Here is an 18,087-nt window from a genome sequence, read left to right on the forward strand (position 1 = left end):
TGTAGAGTAACTGGACCATCGCAATAAATCTTGGGCCAAAGCCCATTTTTTTCATTATCTCCCAGAGAAAAATCCACTCCACCCTGTCGAAGGCCTTCGTAGCATCCAACGACAGGATGGAGCGGGCGCCACGCTCCGGGGATTGAATATTAGTAAATAACCTATGCAAATTGTGATGGGTGCCCCTATTTGACATAAAGCCATTTTGATCTGGGTGGATAATCGTGGGCATAACTCGCGAGAGCCTCCTAGCCAAAACTTTTGATAATAGCTTAGCATCGGTATTTAATAAGGATATTGGTCTGTAGGAGCTCAGTTCTACCGGATCTTTATCCTTTTTTAAAATTAAAACAATAAGAGCCTCCATAATAGAATGTGGGAGTTTCCCTCCCTGAGCCGCTTGGGAGAAAACCTCCGACAGGTGGGGAAGAATCACATCACTATACTTGCGATAGACCTCATATGGGAAGCCATCTGCCCCTGGCGATGAGTTCCCCAAGACGGACCCAAGGGCCTCCTGCAACTCCGTAAAAGACAGCTCCTCCTCCAAATATCCCCTCTGAGCTTCACTTAGCATTGAGAGTGGAATTCTCTCTAGGAACCGCATCGCCAGCCCAGATGACAAACCAGGAGAGGATCTATATATCTGAGCAAAGTATTGTAAAAAAGTATTCCTAATTCCATCTAAATCTGTTATAACTTCACCCTCTGCATTGCGGATGGAAGTAATGGATTGTTTTTTTTTATCTTGTTGTGTAATTATTCTGGCTAAAAGCTTACCCGGGCGTCCAGATTCGATAAAATAATTAAGCCCCTTGAAGAATACCCTATGGTTTGCTTTCTCTGTTACATATTTCTCCAAAGAACAGCTAGCCTTCTGCATTCCTTCCCTATTGTACTCAGTGGGATGGCTAGCATATCGCTCAGTTGTAAGTGCAGCTGTCTTAACCAACTCCTCCTCTTTCTTCCTAAATGTTCTTTTTACTGCGGCAATCTCACTTATGAAGGTCCCCCTCAGATATGCTTTAAAAGCATCCCACACTGTGTTGAGATCGGCAGAGGGAAGATTCACCTCCCAAAAGGAAGACATTGGTAATTTCATTGACTGTAAATTATCCATGATAGTGAGCCAATATGGATTCAACTTGAATCCTAACCCCCTGATATCCTTATTCTTCCCACTGCGGACCTCAACCAGTACGGGTGAGTGATCAGAGACTGTTCTTACTCCATATCGCATCTTACAGATATTACTCAAGTTGCTCTCATTGGTAAGTGCTAGATCGATTCTTGACATTGCTCTACCCCCCCTGCTCACACAGGAGTATACTCTCTTTCCTCCGCCAAAATATTCCCATATATCCACCACTCCAAGCTCTGTGCAAAATTGAAGCAGCGGGGAATTACAAGGGTTCCTCCCCCTTTCCGCATCCAGTGAGAATCTGTCTTTTTTAGGGTCAATGACCGCATTAAAATCACCCATCAGGATTAAGCGACATTCTGGTCTCTTTTCATAAAAGAGCATTAACTGGAGCAATGGATACATTGAGAATGGCGGAGGAATATAGAAAAAAGCTAAAATATAACTATCGCCACACAGCTTACCATGCAAGAAAATAAATCTACCTTGAGTATCTATATAAGATTTTATAAGGGTAAAATCTATAGAATTATGAATAAGAACCGAAACACCCCTAGAGGAGCCACTAAAGGTAGAATGATACGATTGGAAGTGCCATCCCATTGTCAAGCGGAACACGGTTTCTTTAGTTAAATGAGTTTCTACTATACAGATAATCGCTGGAAGGTATCTTTTTAATGCATCCATGATCGCTTGTCTTTTAACTCTTTCCCCGAGTCCTCTGACATTCCAAGCTACAATTCTAATGGACATCCCTCAAAAAAAAAAAAAAACTGCAAGGTGGGTTCCCCCCCCCCCCCCCCTCTTGATCCGCCCGAACTAGTCAGCGAACCTCTAACCTCCGGCCGTTCTCCCCCCAGCCTGCCACCCCCTCCCACTGGTCCCAATAGTCATAGTGATGCACAATTTCAGATGCCCATTTGATCCATCCAATCTGATGCTTGTTGTGATGTCTCAAAAAAAAGCGAAGTCCCATTATGAATTACTCTTAATTTCGCTGGATACTGTAGAGAGTATTTATTCTCCTTGACCGCCAGGCGTTTCTTTATCTCTACAAAGTTTCTTCTTCTTTCCTGGGTCTGCCGCGCAAAATCAGGAAAGAAGAGCAGCCTTGTGCCCTGGTATTCAATGGGCGTGCATTCTCTTGCTCTTCTCAAGATTATATCTCTATCCGCGGATAATAGTAATCTGATCAAGATTGCACGCGGGGGTCTCCCTGGAGTAGGTTTCCCCCCTGGAATTCGATGGGCTCTTTCTATATGAAACGTGGAAGAGAAATTATCACTGCCAAGACTTTTCAAGATCACATCTTTAAGTTGTTCCTCTAACTGTCGGCCTTCAGCTCCTTCTGGAAAACCAATTATCCGAACGTTATTACGCCTTGACCTATTTTCTAAATCCTCTAACTTATTTTAAAGTGCTAGGTTTTCTGAGGCAAGAAGCAGAGTTTTTGATTTTAACATGCCCATTTCAGTTTGCAAAGAGTCAACAATTTTCTCCACATTCAACACTCGATCCCGAATCTTTACTAAATCGTCTCTTATTAGTGAAACATCACTCTGCACTGATCCCAGTTGAGTGGACATTCCTTGCACTAAAGTGCCGTTATTTTCCACAGCGCATAAGATTTTGTCCAAAACTAATGGGTCATATTCGGTTCGTATTTGTGCGGAGAGACACTCCTCGCCTACCTCCTGGTCTGCCTCCTCCATTCCATCCTCTGAAAGTTCCTCGTTTTGGGAAATTTTAGCAAATTTTTTCACCTTGGCGGGAGGTTTAGTTTTACCTGTATTCTTTTCATTTAAAAAGGGCGATTTCAAAAATTCTCCCTTGAAGATTATTATATGTATATATATTTTTTTGTTTTTGTTTTTTTCCTCCCCGCTTTTTTCTTCTCTTATCTTTTTTTCTTCTTTTTTTTTTCTTTCCCTTTTTTTTCTTTTTTTTTTCTTTTATTTCCTTTCCTTTTTCCTTTCCCTTTTTTATTTTTTTTTTCTCTCTTCCTCTTTCCCGCTCAAACTTCTGCTGTATTTTCCCCACCGCTTTTTTTTTTTTATATCACCCCCGTCCTTTTTTCCCTTTTGTACTTTTGTAGTATCCTTTATCTTTTTTTTTGTATTTTTATACTATCCTTTATATTTCTTTTCTTTCTTATCTCCCCTCCTATTTTCCCCCCTTTTAACCCCTTTCCTGCCCTTTCTTTTTCCCTCTTTTCTCCCGTAACACAAAATTTTCGGAGAAAAAAAAAAAAAAAAACAGAAACTGTGTCCTCGCTGCAGCTATATACACCGCTAGCCCTTCTTTTACAACGGTATAGCAAAAAAGACAAATGCAGTGGGTAAAAAAAAAAAAAAAGTAGATATAACAGGGTCTATGTTCTCACGTGTCCAAAGTCTCGCATCAAGAACCTTGATCCCAATGCAATCCGTAGCTGTAATGATGAGTCCAAACCAAGGGGAAAAGGAACAAAAGCATCCACAGCGTGGCAACAGGACATCCAGCAGGTGGCAGCAGAGCGGCAGTCCAGCAGCAGGAGGAGGCAGAAGAGTCGAGCCAAGCGAGACAAGCGACCCAGCAGCGAGGAAACCAGGAAACCAGGAGGACAGCAGGCAGGGCAGACACCCAAAAAAAAAACAAGGATCGGAAGGCAACAGCGGAGCAGACAGTGTCAGAGCGCAGACAGAGGAGCGAGGCAACCAGGCATCGAAGAAGCAAAATCCAGGGCAGTCAGGGGAAGAGCATACCCATAGACCAGACCAGGTATGGTGGAAACTCGCGGATCACGCTCGCGGCATCAGATTAATCGGCCGCGGCTACTCAGCATCAGCTGTTCGGCATCAACCTGGAGGGGGAGAGGCCAGCGCGGGGGGAATCGAGACGCACTCACGTCATCCCGCCGCTCTGGAAACCCCAGTGTATTTAAATCTAATTTAGCCTGTATTTCAGAAAAGCTTCTGCTGGGATTCAAACTCACGTCCTTCTGTATTAGAGGCAAGGCACTTAACCCCTCAGCTATAATAGCTGCATAGCCACTTACTTTAAAAAATAAATACAAAATTAGACACTGTACTGTACTTCTACTGAGACCTATACAGTAGAAGTCTCATATTATTTTTATTTTTTTGTGACTGGCTATGCAGCTATATAGTGAAGTGGTAAAAGTTCTGGGCTGTGAGGCATAAGCTGTGAGTTCAAATCCTGTCATAAAATTTTTCAGAAATAGAGGCTAAACTGGTGTTCAGCTGAGCATGCTCGCTCAACACTAGTATGCTAGACTATGCAATTATGTGTTATCATAATTGGTGGTTTTGTACAAATGCCAAATCTTGTATAATGCGGTTCTGCGCTGAGAACTAATGATGGATTATTCTGGATTACTACATTTTTTTTCCACTAATCAGCTACTGTAGCCCTCTTATGTGTCACTAGACACTATGTACCCATCATGTGACCAGGAGAGCCAGTCCCATAATCTGTAGGTAATTTAGAAACAGTGGCAGATCTATGATGGTACAGTCATCAGAGCATAGGAAAAGGGGCAACCGCTTCATATAATTTACTCATTCTCCAGTTTCAAATTTAAAGGCTATGGACACCTTTTGGGGTATTTTTTATGATTGCATTTTACTCATTTTGGTTTAAAAATATATTTTTTTTCTCTTTATTAAAAATGTTCAGCCATTTTTTTGTAAAAGAGTAAAAAAATCACTTATCAGTCCCATCAGCTGACGATTCATGTGAAACCTTATCTCTGATCTCCTGGCCTCATAAATACTCATTTAAGCCATATTCTTATCAGTTTGATAAGAGTGTAGCTATAATGCATTTTTATGAGGCCAGGAGGTCAGAGATAAGGCTTCACATGAGCCTTCAGCTGATTCAACTCAGGAGCGACAGTCTGCAAATAACCCTTGTTTCTCAAAAACAGCTGAACATTTTTAGTAACAACCAATTGAAAAAAATGATTTTCAGCTTGAATTAAGTAAAATGTAGTCATATAAAATGTGCCTTTAAGCCAGGGTGCCCGCTGTGGTCTTATGTGAACACTATATAGCATCTTTATTTGATTACTTTATGATATTATTAAGCTATTGTATGGATAAGGCCTCATGCACACGACCGTTGTTTTATTCCGTGTCCGTTGTTCCGTTTTTTGTGATTTTCTGCGGACCCATTGACTTTCAATGGGTCAGTTGAAAACTCAGCTAATGCACCGTTTGTCATCCGCGTCCGTGATCCGTGGTTCCAGTCCGTCAAAAAAATATAACCTGTCCTATTATTTTTGCTAAACACGGTTTGTGGCCCCATTCAAGTCAATGGGACCGCAAAAAAATGCGGAGGCACACAAGATTGTAATCCGCATCCGTGCGTCCGCGTCCGTTTTTTTCCTATCATTTGCATGGCAAACCAGACTTAGACTTTTTTTCACTTTCCTTTATGTCTGGTGGTCCTCCAAAAATAAAGGAAGACACACGGAAACAAAAACAGAAACGGATCACGGACCAACAGAACCCCATTTTGCGGAACGGAACACAACGGTCGTGTGCATGAGGCCTTACAATGTTGTCACTGTGTATGTTGTGCTTTTACTTATGGTTGTGAATAGTGCTATTATTCTGTACATAGAGTAAGGCCTCATGCACACGACAGTATTTTTTCACGGTCCGCAAAACGGGGTTCCGTTGTTCCGTGATCCATGTCCGTTTTTTCTTCCGTGTGTCTTCCTTGATTTTTGGAGGATCACCAAACCAGAAAAGTGAAAAAAAAAAATCTAAGTCAAGCTTGCCTTGAAAATGATAGGAAAAAAATGGACACGGATCACGGATGCGGATGACAATCTTGTGTGCCTCCGTGTTTTTTCACGGACCCATTGACTTGAATGGGTCCACGAACCGTTGTCCGTCAAAAAAATAGGACAGGTCATATTTTTTTGACGGACAGGAAACACAGATCACGGACGCGGATGACAAACGGTGCATTTTCCGAGTTTTCAACGGACCCATTGAAAGTCAATGGGTCCGCAGAAAATCACGGAAAACGGAACAACGGACACGAATGCACACAACGGTCGTGTGCATGAGGCCTAAAGCATATAATTATATACTAATTCTTCCCATTCTTTCTAAATACTACCCAAAAATGGGAATGAGTAAAGATAGGAATTGTGCCTAGGGACCGCCAATCTTGATGCCCTGGCAGTATGCACCATGTATGATCCTTGCTGTAATCACATATAGAGGAAATATTTGCTGAACGCCAATCTAAAAGTGTAGTAGGCCTATTGGCATATATAACTCCCCTACTGAACAATATCAGTCTCTTCTTGCTCCATGACACTTTTCTTTCTAGAAAAAGTTGTTAAAATTGTCATTTGTGTGAATACATTTGTGTTTTTTTTATGTAGCTATCATAGAAAACTGGCATTACTGAAATAATACATTCCACCCATTGTGCTGGTATTTTTAAAGGTTTATTCTAGCCAGTCTGAAAAATAACAGAGCCAGGGGCGGACTGGGAACTTAGATTGGCCCTGGAAAAAAATTAAAAGTGGCCCCATGTTGTAGGCGGGTCAAAATGGACAGAAGTCAACTCCAACACAAGTAGGCAGGGCCAGCAATACCATATCATGGCACAAATACCACAGTACAGCAGAATATACTGCCCCAGCAGCACAAAGCACCTCCAAGAATCCACCCCACTGTGGTGGCCACTGCCAGATGCCATCTTCCAGCCTCCTACCTCAGTTGCCTCAGAATGGTAATAAATTTGGAGTAAGTAGGGCACCCGACCAAGTGCCTAAGTGTTTGACGTTCCCAGTATTAATTAACCATGGGAGTGTCAGGACATTACTTCTCTGGCTGGCAGTCGTTAGGAGGCTTTAAAGGGTTATTCCCATCAAAGATAATGGGGGCATCTCGCTAGGACATGCCCCCATTGTCTGATAGGTGCGGGTCCCACCTCTGGGACCCACACCTACACCAATAATGGAGCAGGGAGAGCTGTGGCTGGAGGAGCCCGGGTTTCCCGGGGTCTGTCCACCACCAGGCGGTCTCCCCATACAAGTAAATGGGAGCGCACCGCGCTCAGCTGTTTTCGGCGGCCCCATAGAAATGAATGGAGGGCAGCTGAGCATGCACAGTTTGCTCTCTGCCACCTAACCCACTCTGTTCTCGGTGTAGGTGCGGTTCCCAGAGATGGGACCCGCACCTGTCAGACAATGGGGGCATATCCTAGCGATATGCCCCCATTGTCTGTGATAGGAATAACCCTTTAAAGCCTCCTAACAACTGCCAGCCAGAGAAGTAATGTCCTGACACTCCCATGGTTAATTAATGCTGGGAGCGTCAAACACTTAGGTACTTGGTCAGGTGCCCTACTTACTCCAACTGTATTACCATTCTGAGGCAACTGAGGTAGGAGGCCCCATGAGCATCGGCTCACCGGGAAGTTTCTCTGTAGATTCTATGGCCAGTCCACCCCTGAACAGAGCCTATACTCACCTCACTGATTCCCCACCGCTATCATTCCAACAGTACCCGGCTCCCCTTTGTGCTCCTGTTCCTGTCCCGATGCGGCAGGTAATAGATATGAGTGCCACTTGCCCAATCCCTGGTTGCAACAATGACCCACCTCAGGGAGTGATTGGCTGAGCGACATTCGCAGCCATTTTCTAATTTCGGGACGTCAGCAGGACCCAGGCACCGTCAGAACACCAGTGTCTGGGAATCAGTGAGGTGAGTAAAAGCTTAAGTTATTATTTTTTACATCATTTGTATCCTACTTCAGCTCTTTTTTTTTATTTAAGGGGCATAGCTATATGGGGTGCAGAGGTAGCAGTCGCTACCGGGCCCAGGAGCCTGAGGGGCCCAAAGACTCTTGTGGTCCATAAGAAGACACCAGTATTATAGAAAGTGTATGCAGGTCAAGTTACACCTCTGGCTCAAGGAGGTGCCGTTTAAATTTTTGCCTTGGGCAGTACGAAGGCCTTGTGCTTCCTGCTCCTGGCCACAAAGCACTGAGGGAAGGGGGCCCCTAGCTGGACTCTTGCACCAGGGCCCATGAGCCCTTTAAGGCTGGCTTGCTTGCTGTATGAGGATGTATTATACATGCAATTCTATCATGAGGGCCTTACATATTTCATTCCTAGAGCTGCACGTCATTGTATTGATCCGTGTCACTAAGAGGTGATGAATAAGCATCTGCGGATATCGCTCCCTGATTAAAAAGTGTTCTGTAGAATCTCTGCATGGAAAAAAAAATGGAGGAGTGGAGGGAGAGAGTGAGTGTGGGGGTGGACGACAGAATCAAATAGTGAGATAGAAATCTGGAAAGTGGATGAAGAAAGGAGAGGCAAATCTAACACTTTAGAAAGCACAGACCCTTTCTTGTGTGAACAGCAAGTAATAATCGAGCTTTAAGTGATCTTTAGCCAGCGCTTGATGTGGGAACGGAGAACTCGCTTTTGAACATCTTTCTATTAAAATCCACAAAAAAAAATTGTTTTGTAGTTAGAAGTACAGACTGTTTTCCTTCTCTTGTACTGATTGGGAGTTGCATAGCATTTTTCTTCTCTAGTTATCCATAAAGCTAAAATCAGAGTATCATGATAGGAGCACAGTTAGGCCTCATGCACACGACCGTGGTGTGTTTTGCGGTCCGCAAATTGCAGATCCGCAAAACAAGGATGGCGTCCGTGTGCGTTACGCAATTTGCGGAACGGCACGGACAGCCATTGATATAACTGCCTATTCTTGTCCTCAAAACGGACAAGAATAGGACAGGTTATATTTTTTTGGGCGGGGCCACGGAACGGAGCAACGGATGCAGACAGCACACGGAGTGCTGTCCGCATATTTTGCAGCCCCATTGAAGTGAATGGGTCCGCATCCGAGCCGCAAAAACTGCGGCTCGGATGGGGACCAAAACAACGGTCGTGTGCATGAGGCCTTACAGCGTTGCTGTTGTAAGGACACGTTTTCGCACTTATTCTCAGGACAGTAAAAATAATATAACAAAAATAAAGACAGGTGCACGCTGCGGTCTTACTAACCCTCGTACTGGTGTAAAATTGAGAGATTAGCCAACATATCCTGCTTGGAGGACATGTCTGAGCCCGAGCACCGCGCCAAGGTTTCTCAAGTAGCTCAGGACCTAACGCTAAACCTACCTGGGCCATGTGGGCAATACCAGGAGCCAGTGGGCGAATTACAAGGGTTAAAATAAATAAATAAATAGTTTAACCTTAATCTACTTGCTCGCACAGCCAGCATCTCTTCTGTCTTCTTCTTTGCTGTGTACAGGAAAAGGACCTGTGGTAACGTCACTCCGGTCATCACATGGACCATCACATGATCTTTTACCATGGTGATGGATCATATGATGGACCATGTGATGACCGGAGTGACGTCACCACAGACCTTTTTCCTGTACACAGCAAAGAAGAAGACAGAAGAGATGCCGCGAGCAAGTGGATTAAGGTGAGTTAAACTATTTATTTTATTTTTTTAACCCCTCCAGCCCTATTGTACTATGCATTCTGTATTAAGAATGCTATTATTTCCCCTTATAACCATGTTATAAGGGAAAATAATACAATCTACACAACCCCGATCCCAAACCTGAACTTCTGTGATGAACTTCAGGTTTGGGTACCAAACATGCCGATTTTTCTCACACTCGAGCAAAACGCATTACAATGTTTTGCACTCGTGCGGAAAAATCGCGCATGTTCCCGCAACGCACCCGCACCTTTTCCCGCAACGGCCGTGTGAACCCAGCCTTATAGATGGAATCACATAGATTAATATATGGGTAGAATATGATACTAAGACAAAGATGTAGAGTATAAATAAAAGAAAAGGTGATTAAAATATATATATATATAAAGTAGTATAAAATATATATGAATGTTCTATATTTTTTGAACATTCATATATATTTTATACTACTCTATATATGTATATATATATTTTAATCACCTTTTCTTTTATTAATACTCTACATCTTTGTCTTAGTATCATATTCTACCCATATATTAATACATTTTATTGACCTACTGCATATTTAATCTATGTGATTCCATCTATAAGAGTGCCCATCTACCTTTTCTTAACCTATCTATACTCACTCAAGCCTGCACTCATGTTCCACTCAGGCTGCAAACTGAGCATGAATCACATTGAGAATCGCGCATGTTCCCGCAACGCACCCGCACCTTTTCCCGCAACGGCCGTGTGAACCCAGCCTTATAGATGGAATCACATAGATTAATAATGCAGTAGGTCAATAAAATGTATTAATATATGGGTAGAATATGATACTAAGACAAAGATGTAGAGTATAAATAAAAGAAAAGGTGATTAAAAAAATAAAATATATATATATATATATATATATATATATATAAAGTAGTATAAAATATATATGAATGTTCTATATTTTTTGAACATTCATATATATTTTATACTACTCTATATATGTATATATATATTTTAATCACCTTTTCTTTTATTAATACTCTACATCTTTGTCTTAGTATCATATTCTACCCATATATTAATACATTTTATTGACCTACTGCATATTTAATCTATGTGATTCCATCTATAAGAGTGCCCATCTACCTTTTCTTAACCTATCTATACTCACTCAAGCCTGCACTCATGTTCCACTCAGGCTGCAAACTGAGCATGAATCACATTGAGAACACAGCTCACCCCCCCCCCCCCCAAAATACACACCGTCACCACTCCTCGGAGCCGACAAGCTGCCAAACTGTTAACACATAAGGGCTCTGGCATCAAGCAGATTAGATGCACTATAAAGGGCTATGGATTCTTGGAGCATACAAGGACTAACATAAAAAAAACCAATTTATTACAAAGTGCAGTGCTTACAAAAAGTAGAAAGGGAGGCAAGAGACAAAATAAAATGACATTCAAAATGAGCAAAACAGTTAATAAAAGGGAGTAAATAGCAGGCAACCTAATACTTACAAGGCTTTCTTCTTTAATGAGGGTAGGAGAAACATGGCTGCGCTCAAAATGTGTGACCCTGTTTTAAACATGTTTCTATACATTCAGCCCTTGGTTCAAGTTTCTAACACCACCCAGCAATGTATTATGCAAACTTTTTGCTCTTGACTGGTGAATTAATAAATACATATAATCTCCAATAAATTATCCAATCTGTCTCCTTCCCCCTCTTGTAGCTGTAAATAGTAACCTCTAGTAAATTCCCAAATCAGTCTCCTTCCACCACTTGTAGCAGACTTGTAGCAGTGAATATAATCTACAGTAAATTCCCCAGTCGGTCTCCTTCCCTCTCCGGCTGCTGTAAAATATAGGGGGTCATTTACTAATCTGAAATACGCCTAAATTAGGCGTATTTCAGGCGCAGATGGTGGAGCAATGGTTAGTTGCGCAACTATCTGTGACTTTTCCCCACTCACGCCATGTCTAAAATTGTGGGCGTGGCATGGGTGGGGAAAGGGGCGGGGCATTAGGCCCGTCTCATTCATAATCTTCAACTCCTGTTTTAGGCGTAGAAAATGGTCTAAATGTAAGAAGGCTCAGAAACTGGCTTACACTTAGAACTGGCGCTGGATGCGCTGAAGTTATGGAGAGGCCGACCCCTCTTCATAGCTTCGGAGGAAACACTGCCACACTGCGGCCTTTATTTAGACCAGCATCTAAAACACCGGTCTTAATAAATGTGCCCCATAGTCCTCAGTAATATGTGGTGGCTCTTCAGTCGGATGAAACACTTGTGGTCAGGTTCCTCAACAGACTGCAGCTAATATCTACGAGACAACCTGTGATTAGCTTCTTGTTGAGGGAAATATTCCAATGTTGGGGGCATTATTCAAAGCAATAATTCCCTTTAGGGTCCATTCACACGGACAGCAGAACACCTACAGACGTGTGAATGGACCCTTAGCATGATATTCTATCTATCAGAGTCTATCAGACTTTAATCTGTACTCAGGAAAGTTTGCCCATCCTATAAATATGTCATTTTAATATCTATTATTTAATCTTGGGTTTTTTATGATGGACACAGACAACAAAAAGACAATTGCTATACTCTAACTGTATAATGTAATATTACCTATGACACAGAAAAATATAATAATTTGACTAATGTCCTTCAGGTTGACGCCTCCGTCTTGGATGTCTATGATGATCTCTATGACCAGGCTCTTACAGGATATCCCGGAGATACAAAGGAACATCTTTTACATGTACATAAAATAGTAAGTAGAATAGTCAACAGATCAAATATGTTTTTTATCTCACAACTGGTGGATTTGTAGCCTGAGACGGAAGACACAGAACTGGTGTCCATAGAACAGCCCAGTGGAGAGCACTGGGACCCAGGGTAACCGCCGTCGGAGTGGTGGAAGGGTTGCACACGTGATGCATAATGGTGAAGCCCGGAAAAGGGACATAGAGGCATGCAGGGAGTGAGAGACGTTTTGGTAAGTTGCAGTGGACAAGACTTGGACCAGTGCACAGGCCTCATGATTCAATCACAACAAATCCAAGGCCAGAGAGCCCGGCGCACTGCTTCCATGTCAGGATGCAAGACAGTTGAGGTTGAGGATGCCCCATATTGTTGAGAGCTCAAAGATTGTACATGAGAGGCCTGTAATGGAACAGCACACGGACGTCTGATATAACTACACCATACAATTGTGGAGGACTGATAAAGGCTGTGAGATATCATTGCAGGGAATATAGAATTTCCTGCATTGGGGTCTGAGCCCAAGTTAAGTAGTTAAGTTGGACTATAGTCAGTAGAGTCAAGTGCTGGTGTTGAGTTGCTGGAGCCATCATGATCTGTCAATCCCTGTTGGGCTCAAGGTCATTAAAGGGGTTGTCCAAAGACTTAGTTATCAACCATCCACAGGATAGGTTACAAGTTTCTGCTTCATCACTGGGCCCACCACCGATCATGAGAACGGTACCCCCCATATGAAGAAGTAGGAGTCGAGAATGTGACTAATTACAGAATGGAGAAGCAGCACACAAAGACTTATTTTCATCTAACATTTATTGGCGCCCTTATAGCCGCACACAGAGTCTCTATTAGTCCAGACTATATATGCAGTGGCATACCTTCACTGTAGTCAGACCATTCAACTGCTACAGGGCCCCATGGGGAGGCGCGGGGGTGCCAATGCTGAAGTCCTACCTTTTATAGACAAAGTCCTCACTCTGATATGATAAAATCTGAGACACTTAGCCAATATATTTTGATCAAAACACATCTGAGCCCCTCTACCAAGCGCCATGGTGGTCTCAAGTCAGGCGGGTCCTACGCTAAACCTACCTAAGCCATTGGGCTTCTATGTTCAGGAGCGCAGACGCCGCACATATGGTGTGCTGCTCCTAGTCACCTCCATGTGCATCAAGCAACCAATGGGAGGAGAAGCAAGGACACCTATATGTACCACCTAATCAAGGCGCCTGACCTGAGACCACCTTGGCGCTTGGTAGGCAGGCTCAGATGTGTTTTGATCAAAATATATTGGCTAAGTGTCTCAGATTTTATCATATCAGAGTGAGGACTTTGTCTATATACAGGTCCTTTTAAAAAAATTTGCATATTGTGATAAAGTTCATTATTTTCTGTAATGTACTGATAAACATTGGACTTTCATATACTTTAGATTCATTACACACAACTGAAGTAGTTCAAGCCTTTTATTGTTTTAATATTGATGATTTTGGCATACAGCTCATGAAAACCCAAAATTCCTATCTCAAAAAATTAGCATATCATGAAAAGGTTCTCTAAACGAGCTATTAACCTAATCATCTGAATCAACTAATTAACTCTAAACACCTGCAAAAGATTCCTGAGGCTTTTAAAAACTCCCAGCCTGGTTCATTACTCAAAACCGCAATCATGGGTAAGACTGCCGACCAGAAGGCCATCATTGACACCCTCAAGCAAGAGGGTAAGACACAGAAATAAATTTCTGAACGAATAGGCTGTTCCCAGAGTGCTGTATCAAGGCACCTCCGTGGGAAGTCTGTGGGAAGGAAAAAGTGTGGCAGAAAACGCTGCACAACGAGAAGAGGTGACCGGACCCTGAGGAAGATTGTGGAGAAGGACCGATTCCAGACCTTGGGGGACCTGCGGAAGCGGTGGACTGAGTCTGGAGTAGAAACATCCAGAGCCACCGTGTACAGGCGTGTGCAGGAAATGGGCTACAGGTGCCGCATTCCCCAGGTCAAGCCACTTTTGAACCAGAAACAGCGGCAGAAGCGCCTGACCTGGGCTACAGAGAAGCAGCACCGGACTGTTGCTCAGTGGTCCAAAGTATTTTTTTCGGATGAAAGCAAATTTTGCATGTCATTCGGAAATCAAGGTGCCAGAGTCTGGAGGAAGACTGGGGAGAGGGAAATGCCAAAATGCCTGAAGTCCAGTGTCACGTACCCACAGTCAGTGATGGTCTGGGGTGCCATGTCAGCTGCTGGTGTTGGTCCACTGTGTTTTATCAAGGGCAGGGTCAATGCAGCCGCTATCAGGAGATTTTGGAGCACTTCATGCTTCCATCTGCTGAAAAGCTTTATGGAGATGAAGATTTCATTTTTCAGCGCGACCTGGCACCTGCTCACAGTGCCAACACCACTGGTAAATGGTTTACTGACCATGGTATTACTGTGCTCAATTGGCCTGCCAACTCTCCTGACCTGAACCCCATAGAGAATCTGTGGGATATTGGGAAGAGAAAGTTGAGAGACGCAAGACCCAACACTCTAGATGAGCTTAAAGGGCTTCTGTCACCCCACTAAAGTGTTTTTTTTTTTTTTGGGCTGGTGAAATTAGTTATATTGCGATATATCACAATATAATTGTGTCACTTACTTTGATCCAGCAGTTTCTTCAAAAAACGAAGTTTTATCATATGTAAATTCGGTCTCTAACAGCAAGTAGGGCGGCTACTTGCTGCTAGCTGCTGCAGAAATCCGCCCTCTCGTCGTGTTGATTGACAGGGCCAGCCGGGATCTCCTCCTCCGGCCAGCCCTGTCGGCATTTAAAAAATCGCGCGCCTCTGTGGATTCGGCGCAGGCGCTCTGAGATGAGGAGGCTCGTCTCCTCAGAACTCCCTCAGTGCGCCTGCGCCGATGACATCACCAAAATAGAAGACGTCATCGGCGCAGGCGCACTGAGGGAGTTCTGAGGAGACGAGCCTCCTCATCTCAGAGCGCCTGCGCCGAATCCACAGAGGCGCGCGATTTTTTAAATGCCGACAGGGCTGGCCGGAGGAGGAGATCCCGGCTGGCCCTGTCAATCAACACGACGAGAGGGCGGATTTCTGCAGCAGCTAGCAGCAAGTAGCCGCCCTACTTGCTGTTAGAGACCGAATTTACATATGATAAAACTTCGTTTTTTGAAGAAACTGCTGGATCAAAGTAAGTGACACAATTATATTGTGATATATCGCAATATAACTAATTTCACCAGCCCAAAAAAAAAAAAATCACTTTAGTGGGGTGACAGAAGCCCTTTAAGGCCGCTATCGAAGCATCCTGGGCCTCCATAACACCTCAGCAGTGCCACAGGCTGATTGCCTCCATGCCACGCCGCATTGAAGCAGTCATTTCTGCAAAAGGATTCCCGACCAAGTATTGAGTGCATAACTGAACATAATTATTTGAAGGTTGACTTTTTTTGTATTAAAAACACTTTTCTTTTATTGGTCGGATGAAATATGCTAATTTTTTGAGATAGGAATTTTGGGTTTTCATGAGCTGTATGCCAAAATCATCAATATTAAAACAATAAAAGGCTTGAACTACTTCAGTTGTGTGTAATGAATCTAAAATATATGAAAGTCTAATGTTTATCAGTACATTACAGAAAATAATGAACTTTATCACAATATGCTAACTTTTTGAAAAGGACCTGTGTAATGCTTTCATCTACTTTACTAAGTGCATTATTATCTTATTTCTGTGATTTTCTTCAATAATATGGCCAGTGACATCCGCAGATTTGTATATCATACCATGCAGGATGTTTTTATCTTAGTTTTTTCTGTGATTTTTTTTTGCCTACCTTTTATACTGGCAAGAAAACAATATTTTTTCATGTAGTGGCCACTCAGTGCAAAGAGATTGATGGTAAGTATATAAATTCCTATGGAATGAGCTCCCCCTAGTGGTGGCTACAGGCAAACAGCTTTTTAAAAGAGGAGAAGCAGAATTATCAGTGTTTATGAGTGCCATAGTTGTGAAGCCCCTGTTCCACGTTTTGTGCCTTAGGAGTCAGATTAAGTGGGTGAGGCGGACAACGTGTTTTATCACAGCTTTGTTAAGTAAAATTTCTTCACAAGAAAAATGGAAATTTGTCAGGGAACTGGGGCATTCTGGCTTGTGTTTTGCAATGCCTGGAAGTGATTGATGCTCGCATATTGGAAAACTTGGTGGGGCACTGGGCCCATTGAAAGTTTTGCTATGGGGCCCTATGAGATCTGTGTAACTGCTCTGGCTGTACACAATCCACATTCCTCATAGAGAAGCACTGGGCGGATGCATGTCAGTGACTCCTGGAGGAGAATGTGTCATTGTGGACCATACATCATACACCTTACCCTTATACCTTATTATAAGTCTAAAATTGTAGTTGGAAGCAAAAAACATGGATACTCTTTGTACGTTTGTCCAGTGTTTTCTTTTCATTGTAATGGTTTCTGTTTATTCATTTTTCTGTTCTTAGTTTCAATGCTGTGGGAAGACCTTGGAACAGCAGAAGATCTCTACGACACACATTACGTGCAGCAATACAGATGGCAAGGTACTTTCCTTATGGCTTCAAGGAACAACTCTTTTGTTTAAAGGGATTTTCCAGGATTCATATGCTGATGACCTATCCTTAGATTCAATATCAGATATGCGGGGGTCTGACGCCCAGGATCCCCACCAATCTGCTGTTTGAAGAGGAGGCAGTGCTTCAGTGAGCACTGCAGCTCAATACCATTTAAGTGAATGGGGCTGAGCTGCAATACCAAACACGACCTCTATCCAATGGACGGCGCTGTGCATGGTAAGCTGTGAAGAGCCCGTGTCGCTGATCGACAGGGATCCCCAGTTTTGATCCTCCACCAATCTGATATTGATGGCCTATCCTGAGGATAGGGGAACAATATCATTATCTCAGAAAACCCCTTTAAGGCTGGGTTAACAATTAAAGCAACCAAGAAAAAAAAAATCACATTAATGGGGGATTAAGCAGAACACTTACCAGGTGCCTTCCTTTTCATCTGCTGATTTCCAGGCTTGTCATCCTAGATGGCTGCATCACTTATACTGTGCATTTGGTGGCCCAAGACACTTCCTGCTGCCGTTGGATTGGCTAACACTGATCATGTGAACATTGCTGGCCAATCCAAGAGCAAAGCTGGACAAGTAGGAAGTGTCTTGGGCTACCGATGCATAGTGTGTATCAGGCAGTCTGACACATGGTGTGGCCATCTTGGATGGCAGAGGAGAAGCCTGACAATTAGCCGATCTACAACTAATAAGATGAAAAAGAGGTCACCAGGATAGGGTTCTGTGTGTTCTCCAGTTGAACCAGGGGTCACTTTAAATATTGTTTTGCCAAATTCATCCTAAAGTCATTACTCTACCTGCTTGAGCTTACAGCTGACTGTTTTTTTCCAGCATCCATGTCACTAGTGGGGTTCATAGAAGAGAGAGGTCCCTATAAACACAGATCAAAATGGCCTCCTTCATTAAAGTGGCTGTTTTGGCAACAAGAATTGATGGACCTGGCACTTGTTTCCTCCTCCATGTTCCTTCCATCATCCTTGGGACAGTTCCTCATCCTATTGTTTCCTAGCAATATACTTGGATATATATCCTGTATAGGTTTTTACCACCCAGTATCAAAGGGCATATGGTAGAGTCCAGATTTTGCTGGGACAATTCCAG

The 18,087-nt window shown here is 43.0% G+C and overlaps 1 protein-coding gene across 2 annotated transcripts in view; it reads left to right on the top strand.

Annotated features, from left to right (window-relative positions):
- TSPAN32 (tetraspanin 32) overlaps positions 1–18,087 on the top strand; it is a 66,688-nt gene that overhangs the window by 39,292 nt on the left and 9,309 nt on the right. For both annotated transcript variants that reach the window (XM_044270989.1, XM_044270988.1), the window contains 2 exons: positions 12,294–12,395; positions 16,874–16,951. In XM_044270989.1, the coding sequence (XP_044126924.1) occupies positions 12,294–12,395; positions 16,874–16,951 (180 nt within the window). The remainder of the gene's footprint in view (positions 1–12,293; positions 12,396–16,873; positions 16,952–18,087) is intronic.

The sequence above is a fragment of the Bufo gargarizans genome, chromosome 10 (genome assembly GCF_014858855.1).
Source record: "Bufo gargarizans isolate SCDJY-AF-19 chromosome 10, ASM1485885v1, whole genome shotgun sequence".
In the NCBI taxonomy this organism is placed as follows: Eukaryota; Metazoa; Chordata; class Amphibia; order Anura; family Bufonidae; genus Bufo; species Bufo gargarizans.